The 12,672-nt window shown below is 43.6% G+C and overlaps 1 protein-coding gene across 1 annotated transcript in view; it reads left to right on the top strand.

The window, feature by feature from the left end:
- MYLK (myosin light chain kinase) overlaps nucleotides 1–12,672 on the top strand; it is a gene marked incomplete in the record, with an annotated part of 315,646 nt that overhangs the window by 266,134 nt on the left and 36,840 nt on the right. Inside the window, 1 exon segment of the mRNA XM_034786555.1 lies at nucleotides 8,241–8,543. Within this exon segment, the coding sequence (XP_034642446.1) occupies nucleotides 8,241–8,543 (303 nt within the window).

The following is a 12,672-nucleotide window of genomic DNA, read 5'->3' as shown; positions in this document are numbered from 1 at the left end:
TGTGTATGCAAAGGCTTGAACATCACATAAAAATGAAGTATTGGCTTGAAGTTAGCCTGCCCCAGGGACATTTAATGGTGTATTAAAAACTGAAATTGGAGGACAATATAGAAGTATGCTTAACCTTCCCTCCCCATTCCAAAACACTAGCTTCTTCCTCTGGAAGCTAGTAATCATGCTAGGGGAGATTTCAGTATTCCTGAAGGGAATGTGTTTTGGCAAAGTGCTTTAGCCTCCAGTGCAGACAGATGAATACAGGATAACCTTTTAAATCCCTGTGAAGTAAACTGGTGAGAAACAAAACAGACAAATGAAGGGAGCATTTGCAAATTCTCTGCATAGTCAGGGCTAAAGTATGTCATACAGTCTGTAGTTGAGAGTAATTTTTGTAGGTGTGGTAAAATGAATCACTGAGTAGTTAGCAGAGCTACCCAGATAATGTCATGTGACTATACCCAAAAAATGCTTAGAATAGATCCTCTGTTTTATGTAGTACAGGGGAATTAGATCTGCAGTGCATGTCCTGTAGTGATCATGTTGTGCTCCCTCTCTATTCATGGGTTCAAGGAAGTTCTTCTTGCATCATTTTGTTTTTATTTGGGTTTTCTCCTGGTGGGAACAATTATCAGAAGGGTGGAGCATTCTCGAGACAATCAGATTTAGGATTAGCCTAAATAAGAGATAAAGAGGTGTTAGTACCGTTATACAAGGCACTGGTGAGACCTCATCTGGAATACTGTGTGCAGTTCTGATCTCCCATATTTAAGAAGGGTGAATTCAAACTGGAACAGGTACAGAGAAGGGCTACTAGAATGATCCGAGGAATGGAAAACCTATCTTATGAAAGGAGACTCAAAGAGCTTGGCTTGTTCAGCTGAACCAAAAGAAGGCTGAGGGGAGATATGATTGCTCTCTATAAATATATCAGAGGGATAAATACCAGGGAGGGAGAGGAATGATTCAAGCTCAGTACCAATGTGGACACAAGAACAAATGGATATAAACTGTCCGTCAGGAAGTTTAGACTTGAAATTAGACAAAGGTTTCTAATCATCAGAGGAGTGAAGTTCTAGAACAGCCTTCCAAGGTGAGCAGTGGGGGCAAAAGACATATCTGACTTCAAGACTAAGCTTGATAAGTTTATGGAGGGGATGTTATGATGGGATAGCCTAATTTTGGCAATTAATTGATCTTTGACTATTAGCGGTAAATATGCCCAATGGCCTGTGATGAGATGTTAGATGCGGTGGGATCTGAGTTACTACAGAGAATTCTTTCTTGGGTGTCTGGCTGGTGAGGCTTGCCCACATGCTCAAGGTTTAGCTGATCGCCATATTTAGGGTCAGGAAGGAATTGGCAAAGGCCCTGGGGGGTTTTCGCCTTCCTCTGCAGCGTGGGGCACGGGTCACTTGCTGGAGGATTCTCTGCACCTTGAAGTCTTTAAACCATGATTTGAGGACTTCAATAGCTCAGACATAGGTTAGGGGTTTATTACAGGAGTGGGTGGGTGAGATTCTGTGGCCCGTGTTGTGCAGGAGGTCAGACTAGACGATCATAATGATCCCTTCTGACCTTAAAGTCTATGACTCTGAGTCTAATTTGTCTAGTAATTTGCTTCACAGCCAAGCCCTTTTGACAGGGAATGTTTGTCTTATCTTTGGCTCTTGCACGCTTTGTCCTGAGTTTTGTGAGCTACACAGTCCATGAGGACTGCAGCTGTCTGTTCAAGTCTTGGTTGGCGAGGTCACTAATGTAGCTGTGTCCTGACCCATTGATTTTTTTGGAGATTATCTCCAGAGCCTCGACTTGGCTGTGGAAGCAGGTTGAGAGCCAGAGCAGAGTGCAGGAGTGATGTACTCATGGCAGCCCGTCCCATTGAGGAGGCAGGCTGCCATGTTCCACACAAACTAGAGCCTCTATATTGTTTCCAACTTCGATGCAAGATACTGAATTACAGTATCCCACTCTAGAAGTGGATCACTGTGGCCAACTCCTCCCCTTGCAGGAGTGGGCAAAGTCTCATAGCAAGCTAAAGGGGGAAGAAGGAATTTTGGGGACACCTTTTGTCCACACTTAGTCTTGTGTCCAACATAACCCCATGGCTTCATGCTACTTTGACAAACCGTGGTAAATGCTTCTGAAAGGGCAGTAGGTCGGTGTCCCAGCTAGTTCTTCAAAGTGATTTCCCTTTGCTTATTTGGTTTGGTTTGAACCATTGTTCTTTATCCAGGTGCTGAGGTGCTGGTCTCTTGTAGGCACTGGGACATCTTTGTGATGAAGGTGATTACGAGAAATACAGCAGGGAGTCACTAGCATTTATTGGCAGCAGAGCCTGTGGTGTCTCAGCACCTTTCCACACAATCTCAGGTGGATTTTGAAGAGGAGAGAGACAGGATAGATCTCTGTGGTATTGCCAGACATAATGATTTGTAGCGAAAAGGAGCAGTTAGATATCACTGCTCTTGGAGTTTTGTGATTGGACCCATGTACTCCATCGATGTCATACCCTGTGCTGTATTGTATAATGTTGCTGATAGGGTGAGTGATGGGAGCATTGAGTTCTGCCCTCTATCCGTTGCTATGAGGAGGTTGTCCAGTAGTGCTAATAAGATGGAGAAGAAGGATGGTCTTGTAGTTAAGTCACTGGAGTGGGACTCAGGAGATCTGGATTCATGTCTCAACTCTGCCTCAGTCTTTGTCTGACCCTGGACAAGTCACTTTGTCTCTCTCTGCCTTGGTTCCCCATCTGCAAATTGGGGATGATGATAGTTCCTTTCTCACTCCCTTTGTCTGTCTTATTTATTTAGATAGTAAATTCTTCTGAGTAGGGCTTGGCTATTACTATGTGTTTGTGCAGTGCCTAGCCCAAAGGGGTCCTGATCTCTGTTGATAACTATAGGCATTACCATAATAGAAATAATAAATTATAATAATACATCAGCGCCTTGGAAAAAGTACCCTGGAATGGGAAATTGGACCTGTAAAGAGTCACACTGCAGATTCTTGTTTACATGAAGGCAGTTTTACACCAGTCTAGCAATATAAAGGGGTCTAAAAGTGGATGTAAATTGAATTTAAGTATGTTGTTTCCAACTTCGATGCAAGATACTGAATTACTCTTTAAGGTCCCTTTATGCTACCAGAGAATCAGGCCCTGAATCTTTAACAAATAAGAAGGGCAATAAGCCATTCTGGAGGTTAAGGTCAAAATTGCATCTGGTTTCTGATATTTCGGGGTTTAATTAGAGGTCTGCTGTATAATGATGACTCCTAGTGGAATGGTGTTTTAAGTGTTGCCAAGAAATGAGTACAGATAACCTAAATTATTAAGTCTCTTTATCTTCTTGCTGGAGACTCTCGTGGTGAGTGCATCTGAAAATTCTTTATCCTCATTAAAAGTTATAACCCTTTACATTCCATTTTGAGGAAAACTCTTTTTTTTATTGGTGAACTTGAAATTATAAAAATCAAAAAAGAAAAAGGTGCTGGATAAGTTAAACCAGTCAAAGCACAAAAGTGAGGAGTATTCAATGGAGAGAAAATTGTCCCTGTTTCAATAAAAAAAAAAAACCCTGAATATTTAGCATTAATGCAGAACTAATATAATTTGATCAAACTATCCCTTTTTCCTTTACACGGTCATCCCTCTGCAGCACTAGGGGATGTCACAGATCTGGCTGGGTGCCTCTTTCCAGCCACCCACAAGACTGATGTGAGGGGAGAATCAGAGCCTCTGAGGCCCTGGATACCTCAGGGTGTTTTATGCTTCCAGAACCTGAATGGAATCCAGCCAGTGCCTGAATCTTGGGGTCCCTAAGCGCACACTCTGTGTGCAGAACTTCTGCCTGGTACCTCCTTCTGAGAGCTGGAACCCACTGTCCAGCTGCCTGGCCACGCTGGGCACAGTGCTAAGCCTTCTGATTCCCCCATACTTAAACACTTCCTCTCCCAGAACTCCACTCCAAAGGTTTCACTTTCCCTGGAGGCATGCAATACTTACGAAGCTCACAGTCAGACACTGTTTCCAGAGACTAGCACATTATTGCTCTTTTACTTAATCATGTAAAGCACAGGAGTGTACTTACCAGAAAACGCTAAACCCATGTCCCTGCCTTAGTTTCCTTGTCACTCCAGGGCATTCTTTGGGCTGGGGTCAGAGCCCCTTGGATTGTCCAGAGTCCTTCTGCTTCAGTGTATGACATATGGGCTGCAACATGGAGCTTCTTCCCCCTTGGTCAGCTTTGCCCTTGACCAGCCTAACCCTTTCTCTTGGGAGTTCTTGGGGCCATATAGGCTCAGGAGCAGGCAGTGTCCCTGCCTGATGCAGACCCCTGCAGGCCGGGTTGCTCAGTATTGCCAACCCCAAATGCTCAAAAATCATGAGTCAGGCTCCCCAAAAATCATGAGATTGGCTTTAAAATCGTGAGATTATGTAAACACAATAGATTTGGTGTTCTTTTTATTTACCTTCCGCTTTTTGAGCCTTTAGGGTACCCTTGGATCACATTTTGAAGTTTTCTCCACAGCCATGAGGGCCAGAAAGTTACTTTTTTCTTTTGGAATGAAGGCTGAAATCATCACATATCCACTTGGCTCCAGGAGCTGGGACTTTAAGGAAAACCGTAATTATTGTGAGGCTCATGAGATTATCGTGAGAGCTGGCAACACTGGTTGCTTCTCTCTCTCTTTGAACTAGAGACAAAAATAGCCAAAGTTGTTCCCTCTTGCCCCCGTTCCTGTGTTGTCAGAGAGACGAGCCTTCAAGCTTACAGAGAGCTCTTCTTCTTTCTCTCACCCGCCTTGTGTCTCTAATATCCTGGGACTGACACAGCTACAACAATACTACATGTAAATGGTGGTGTCCTTTACATGTCAGGTTACTGTAAACTGTGTAATTTACCCACTGGCAAGTGGGTATACATTGGTGTAATTTATACTCTGAGGGGCGCAGAATGGTGGTGGCAGTTTACAGAGAGAAAGCAACCCACAGAAACGAGCAAGGCAAAGTATTTGTGATTTTCACTTTGGTCCAGTATTGCCATGGTTGATTTAGGCATATTTCTGTGATATATTTTTAAAAAAATGTTGTAGTGGTTATGTAACAGTTGTGTGAGAGCCAGGAGCTTTGGGTGGGAGATGTAACATGAGGAATCGAAAGGAAGAAATAGGGGGGAAAGAGTGTTTTTTACCTTGCATCATCTTGTACCCTGATGCTGAATGAGAGGAACTATGGTCTCGTAATTAAGGCACTGGCTTAGGACTCAGTAGATAGAGGGTCAATTTTTCTCTCTGCCACTGACCTCTTGTATGAACTTAGACAAGTGCCTCTGTGCCTACATTCCCCACCTATAAAATGGGAATGATGATCCCCACATTGTCTGTCTTGTCTATTTAGATTATAAGATGTACAGGGTGGGGACAGTGTCTTACTATGTGTTTATACAGTACCTCACATATACTCACCTGCTGTACCAATGTATATCTTACACAGACATTTGCATCGCCACAGAATGTCTCTCTCCACCTATTCCCTTTCACCTTACACAGCACTTTATTCCCTTTTCCTGATGTTACCAATCAACCTTTGGCCATTAGTTCATCCAGATCATCATCATCATTATCTTGTGGATTTTACTTTTAAGAGCAGTCCTGAGAGGATTACTCCAGCACAAGATATTCTGCATTCTTTCAGGTTTTCTGAAGAATTTATCATAATTCTTAATAAGTAATTTTAAAACAAAAGTGTCAGCATCTTTCTGTCTCAGAAAAGCATTTATCTACTTAACTTCTGAGTTAACCATTACATTTAATTTTGAAAGAACCAGGAGAAATGAGAGGCTTCTTTGTGTCGTTAACCAGAGCGGCACCCAAATGGCTCATAGAATCGTAGGACTGGCAGCAGGGGTGAAAGTAAGTCCAGTGACTTACCGGTACGCTGGGGCCAGCTCTGGCCCCCGGAAGGGGCGGGGCCTAGGGCGGAAGGGACATGGCTGAGGGAGTCAGAGCCAGCCCCAGCCCACCCTGTAAGGTAAGTGGCCCCACCACCGCCACCGGGGTAGCAGAGCAGCCCGGGGCTCCGGGGACTATTTAAAAGGCCTGGGGCTCCCCTGCTTCTACCGCCCCGGCCCTGTAAATAGCCGCGGGAGCCCTGGGAAAGCAGCGGGGCTCCAGCAGCTATTTAAAGAACCAGGGCGGCAGAGGCAGCTGGAGCCCTGGGCCCTTAAATAGCCCCTGGAGCCCCCCGCTACCCCTGGGCTCTAGGGGCTATTTAAAGGTCCCGGGGCTCCCCTGCTTCTACCACCCCAGCCCTTTAAATGGCCGCTAAAGCCCTGGAGTAGTGGCGGTGGGGCTCCGGCGGCTATTTAAAGGGCTGGGGCGGTAGAAGCAGCGGCAGCCCTGGACTTTTTAAATAGCCCCCAGAGCCCCGCAGCCCTACCCCAGGCCTCCATCAGTGAGGCTCTGGTGGCACTTTAAAGGGCCTGGGGCTCCAGCCCCTGCTGGGAGCCCCAGGCCCTTTAAATTGCCCCCTGGAGAAGCCGGGCCGCCCCAGTACAGCAAATTGGCTCTTGCCGGTACGCCGTCTGACTGGCAGGGACCTCAAGAGGTCATCTAGTCCAGTCCCCTGCACTTGTGGCAGGACTAAGTATTATCTAGACCATCCCTGACAGGTGTTTGTCTAACTTGCTCTTAAAAATCTCCAATGATGGAGATTTCACAGCCTTCCTAGGCAATTTATTCTAGTGCTTAACTAGAATACTCTGACAGTTAGGAAGTTATTCCTAATGACCAACCTAAATCGCCTTTGCTGCAGTTTAAGCCCATTGCTTCTTATCATATCCTCAGAGGTTAACAAGAACAATTTTTCTTCCTCTTCCTTGTAACAACCTTTTATTTACTTGAAAACTGTTATCATGTCTCTTCTCATCTTCTCTTCTCCATACTAAGAAAACAGTTTTTTCAATCTTCCCTCATAGGTCATGTTTTCTAGACCTTTAATCATTTTTGTTGTTGTTCTCTGGACTTCCTCCAAGTTGTCCACATCTTTCCTGAAACGTGGCACCCAGAACTGGACACTGGATACTCCAGTTGAGGCCTAATCAGTGCAGAGTAGAGTGGAAGAATTATTTCTCGTGTCTTGCTTACAATATTCCTGATCCCCTTCTGCAGTTCTCCTTCCTAGGCAGTCATTTCCCATTTTGTACGTGTGCAACTGATTGTTCCTTTGGGAGTACTTTGCATTTGTCCTTATTGAATTTCACCCTATTTACTTCAGACCATTTCTCCAGTTTGTCCAGATCATTTTGAATTGTAATCCTATCCTCCAAAGCCATCATGCAGGCTTTACTCATGCAACTAAGAGCTGCAGGAGTGAGCCCCTAATTGGGAAACAGTTGCTCCATGCTTAAGGTTGAAGCTTAAAAAGCCCATTATATAAGCCTGATTTCACATCTCATATCCCAACCCATAGTAGAATTTATTCAGGGAAGTTTAAAAAAAAAAAATCAGAAGAGGATATTTAAACTTCACATGTTTTTTTTAAAAAAATCTCTGGTGTTGAAACTTTCCATTTTTTTTTATTGGTGCGGGGTTCTACTCATAGGCTTGATTCAATGTCCATTGAAATGACTGGGAGTCTTTCCATTGAGTTCAGTGTACATTGAATCAAGCCTCATTGCTTCTTAGTAGTTTAGCCTACAGCTCTAGGCAGGAAGGATGGTCTTGTGATTAGGGTGCTAGATTGGAACTCAAGAGACCTCAGTTCAATTCCCTCCTCTGTTAGACTTCTTGTGTGACCCTGGACAGGTTAATTATTCCCTTTGTGCCCAGTTCCCCATCTGTAAAACTCCTCACCACGTCACTCTGAGATAAAATCATAATTCTTTTTACTTGCCTTCTGGGTTTTGAGCCTTTTAGGTACACAGGTTTTCAAGTTTTTTCTCTGCAACTATATAAACTTGCTTCTTTACTAGCATGACTCCAGGAGCTTTAAGGAAGCAAAAAACATTCTGAGACTGTCAATAACATTGAGAGAGTTAGCAACACTAATTTTAATAAACAATCTATCAAATGCATAGCATAGATCTAACTAGATGTAACAATTACAAAACAAAAGAGGTCAAAGTTGAGGATGGAGAGGGTTCTGTGGATCAGGTGGGGGAAACAACAATTAATGAGGGAGTAGGTGGCAGAATTAATTTGTTTGATCTAATGTATTTTTGTATGTGTGTCCCCGTTTGCAGATAAACCTGATCCCCCAGCCAGAAAACCCTGTGCCTCGGACATACAAAGTTCTTCCCTCACTCTCTCTTGGTATGGCTCTTCTTACGATGGTGGAAGCGCTGTTCAGTCCTACACTGTGGAAACCTGGAACTCAGTGGATAACAAATGGACAAATCTCACTACTTGCCGGAGCACTTCTTACAATGTCAAGTCCCTGCTGGCTGACCGGGAGTACAAATTCCGGGTGCGAGCTGCTAATGTGTATGGCATAAGTGAGCCCAGTCAAGAATCAGAACTGGTAAAAGTAGGAGAGAAACAAGAAGGTTAGTCCTTACTCAGAAAAATGATTAAACTCTATTAGATAATGGCCCAGGATTTTTCAAGGTAGGTGCAGCCAATTGCCAATATACATTTATATATTGCTACTGGTGATTTGAGTGCCAATGCCTGAAATTTGAAATACTAATGCTCGATGTGAGGCATTTTTATGCTTCCATTGGTTGGGTATCTGGGCAGATCAATTTTTGTGTCTTCCTAACTTGGAAAATCTGGGCCAATATTTTTCTGTCTGTTTTATGAATGCAATGAATTGTGTGTCTGTGACTGCATTTGTTTATGTATGCTTATCTGTATTTGTTAACAAGTTTCGATAGCTCAGGATACTTGTAGTGAGATATGGAACGTTTCACCCAAGAGTTATGGGTTCAGATTTAATCCTGTTTGAGAATGCTGGTTACTGACTTCTGGGAAATGAATCGGTGGCCTCTGTCTACTTTGTAATGAAAACTTCACCAAAAACATCACCAAAATTGACACCAGCTGGTACATTTGTTGGCAGCCTCAGTGGAGAAGCTAAGGGCAGGGAAGCTAAATTAACGTCTCATACCTAGAGACTTCAGATCCGAGGCATGTTAGTGAGTCAGCGTGGGAGATTTTGTGCCACAGTTGCCCATGAGGTGCCTTATCCGCAGCCAGAAAACTTAAGTCTCCAGTGCAGTGCTGTCAAACTGGCACCTTATATGTATAGCCAATTTTTTAAAGAATTTTTGAGCCAGTTACCATTCCAGAATATTTTACTCCTGTTTTTTGTGCTCTTGGGGATATTTTCCACCACCATTCAACTTTTTTCCCTTAACCCTTCATCAGCGGAGAAGTTTCAAAGAGAAGAGCTTAAGCATCCTGAAACTTACACTGAACAAGGCCTATATGTTCAAAAAACAAACATTTGCAACTGCGCAGCCAATTAAATTCTATATTGCATGCCTGTATCTTTATGCACACACACATAGTGTAGAACAGGGATCGGCAACCTTTGGTACGCTGCCCATCAGGGAAATCCACTGGCGGGCCGGGACGGTTTGTTTACCTGCAGCATCCACAGGTTTGGCCGATCGCAGCTCCCACTGGCCGCAGTTCGCCGTTCCAGGCAAATGGGTGCTGCGATCGGCCGAACCTGTGGACGCTGCAGGTAAACAAACCGTCCCGGTCTGCCAAAGGATTTCCCTGATGGGCCGTGTGCCAAAGGTTGCCAATCCCTGGTGTAGAATATGGAGGACCTCTTTTAGGCGCTTGCAGGGCACTGAAAAGTCCAGAATTGGAAAATAAAAGAGAACAAGTTATTTTTCCATCTTTCCTACTGCCTATTTTTGGGGAGTGGATGATGTGTTTCAGCTCTCAATTCCTGTTTTGAAGTATATTATGTAAGCAGTGCTTTGTGTTCTTACCTGGTTCAAATAAAGCCATAGAGAGTTTGTAATATTATCTTTTAGTGACACATCGGGGCAAAATAACAGCACAGTGGTGCAGCACTGTAAGACCTTCCACAGCTTTTTGTCAAATATTTCCACGCAGAAGTAATTTGTTATCTTGCTTGAGCAGCTAAATTGGTGCTATATTGGTGTATTTACTTTCTCTCACAATTTAAAAGAAAATCTGAAAGGTTGATATAAATCAAGGATCAATTTTCTCTCCAAGGAAAGAAAGCAGTACGAGTGACCATAAATTTGTAAGAAAGCTGGACAGTGCTGGCTGTTGATAACAAAAATTCCCTGTGTTGGAATGTCTTCTCTCTTTGGTTGCTGGAAGAACACGCTTAGGTTTGGAAACTGTCAGACTGTTCTTTGCTTTTGCACTTCCAAGAGTTATCACTGATTGTGATGGGTGGAAACAACATCATTTGTTTAATTGAAGAGAGAAGATTTTATTATGTTTTTACAATCCCTAGCACAGTGGGGCTGGAGCACCTAGGAAGTACTGCAATCCAAATAACAAATGATAACAATAATATGGGTTGAGTAAAGAACCCACTGTACAAAGGTAACTCCTTGTATCGGGAGACAGTGTAATTTAGTGATTTCAGCAGGAGACTGGAAGCCAGGACTCCAGGATTCTGATTGTGATGCTACAATTGACTTGGGCAAGTTACTTAAGGCCTAATTTTCAGGAATACTGAACCCAAACAATTCCAATGGAAGTCCGTGGGAAATGCGGGTGTTCAACACACCTGAAAATCAGGACTTTTAAGTTCTCACCACTGTAAACTCCTGGCCAGGTAACTAAGGCTATGCCTTCATTGCCCCAAAAGGTGTGTGTCAAGGTTTACATGAGATAACTAACATTCATTGGCTATCTCACTGTAAAATACTAGAGGAGACAAGATGCTGGAAGTTTTTTCTGCATTGTAACTAGGTGTGGCAAATACTATACCATCCACCTAGTTGATCTCACCTGGCTGTATTCTGGTAAAATCTACAGTGCTTGTCTCCACTAGGATTTTACAGTGAGATAGCTAATGCACGTTCGTTATCTCACTGTAAAAACACAGCTTTTTGGGTGTGAAGACATAGCTTTAGCCTCAGTTTGCCCATCTCTAAAAAGAGGCATAATGCCTGCCTCACAGAGATGTTGAGGTCCCATGATGCGGGTAAAGCACTTGGAGATTCTCCAATGGAAAGTGCTTTAGCAGTGCAAAGTATTATTATTATGAGAGTGAAATGAGCAGGTTGCCATATATTCACCATCAGTCCAGATTCAACATTGCTAAAGTAATGTAATAAGTCATAAAGAAGCGAAGTATGAATGGACAGCTTTGATGTTGAGTTGGTAATACTGGTTTCCAGCTGAGGAAGACATTAGCTTAGCTTCACTGAGTTCAACCACGGGGGAGATGTACCTTTTTACTAACTTAGAGCTTCCACCCGTGGACCACAAGGCTCCCAGTCCAAATCTTTGATGCAGTGATGTGCATGTTGCATACACAGCAAGTCTAGCTGTGGGACATTTGGCAGACACAGCTATTGGCAAAGAGGATGGGATCTGCTCCTTCATGCAGCCCTTAAAAGGGGAGGAAAATGTGAAGTGCTCAATGTAAGTGTGATTTCCAGAGCAGAAAATCTGAGCACAGCTCCCACAAAGTGGGGGAGGGCAATTTTCCCTTCTTGCTTCCCTGCTACAGTGGCAGACTGCGGACCAGTCTGTCTCTGCTGCAGGTATGTAAATATCACAAACACAGCAGGGAGGGGGGTGATGGGGTTTCTGTTGATTGGCTAAGTCCACTCAACTTGTCTGGCAACCAGTTTGCAGACTCATCAACATCTACTGGGTGTTGAGGGGGTCAAATTCATCTCTGTTGTCACATAAAGATGTCTATGTAACATAACTGTGTAATCTTATTACTGTGTATCTTGCCCTCCTTCCTTCACCCATCCCTACTATTTTATTACCAGGCACTGAGTCTAGCTTTATATTGAAAAGAACCTAGAATGTATTGGGGCTCTGTATAAATAATAAATAGTGTAAATCCAGTGGCACAAAGAGGTTAAGTCACATGGTTAGGAGTGCACAAACTCAGTGGGAGAGTCAGGTAATCAGGTCCAGCCGTTTGGATGGAGAGCTGCCTTGGTAGTTGTGAAACATTACAACTCACTGATCTTCGGGCCACTGAGACCCAGTATAGTCCTGAGGAGCAATTTCAAGCAGTAACTTAGAGCAGCTCTAAATTGTGCTGACTCCAACACCCGACCTTCCCACCCCCAAGAGCCATTATGACTGTCGCAGATTGCTGAAGCACTTCCACTTTGTGGCTCCACCCCCTTTTCCTTGATCACCCCCACTGCAAAATGGAGAATGACACAGGGCCATTTATGCTGACTCATCGCCACTGGAGGATTCCCCTCTGTACAAATCTTCAGCTGACTTCACTTGTGTTTTTGGATTTGTGCCTGCAAACAGTTGTGCATTTGGAATTGAGGTTCTGTTGAAAAAATTGGGCCTACATGACTAGGCAATTCATTTCAGATAAGCACCAAAAAATGTGGGTGCTTATCTGAACTCTCCAAAGCTCTAGGTTTGCAAAATTGGCAGGACAGCTTCTAAGGACAGCCTTTCTCAGAGGTTTTTGCTTTGTTTTTTTACACTTTCAGGTTTGGATATGAGAGTAAGAAATGTATTTTT

This window comes from Trachemys scripta, chromosome 11 (assembly GCF_013100865.1).
Source record: "Trachemys scripta elegans isolate TJP31775 chromosome 11, CAS_Tse_1.0, whole genome shotgun sequence".
Lineage (NCBI taxonomy): Eukaryota > Metazoa > Chordata > Testudines > Emydidae > Trachemys > Trachemys scripta.
The sequence above is the reverse complement of the archived record's forward strand: the minus strand, read 5'-3'. Positions and strand labels throughout refer to the sequence as shown.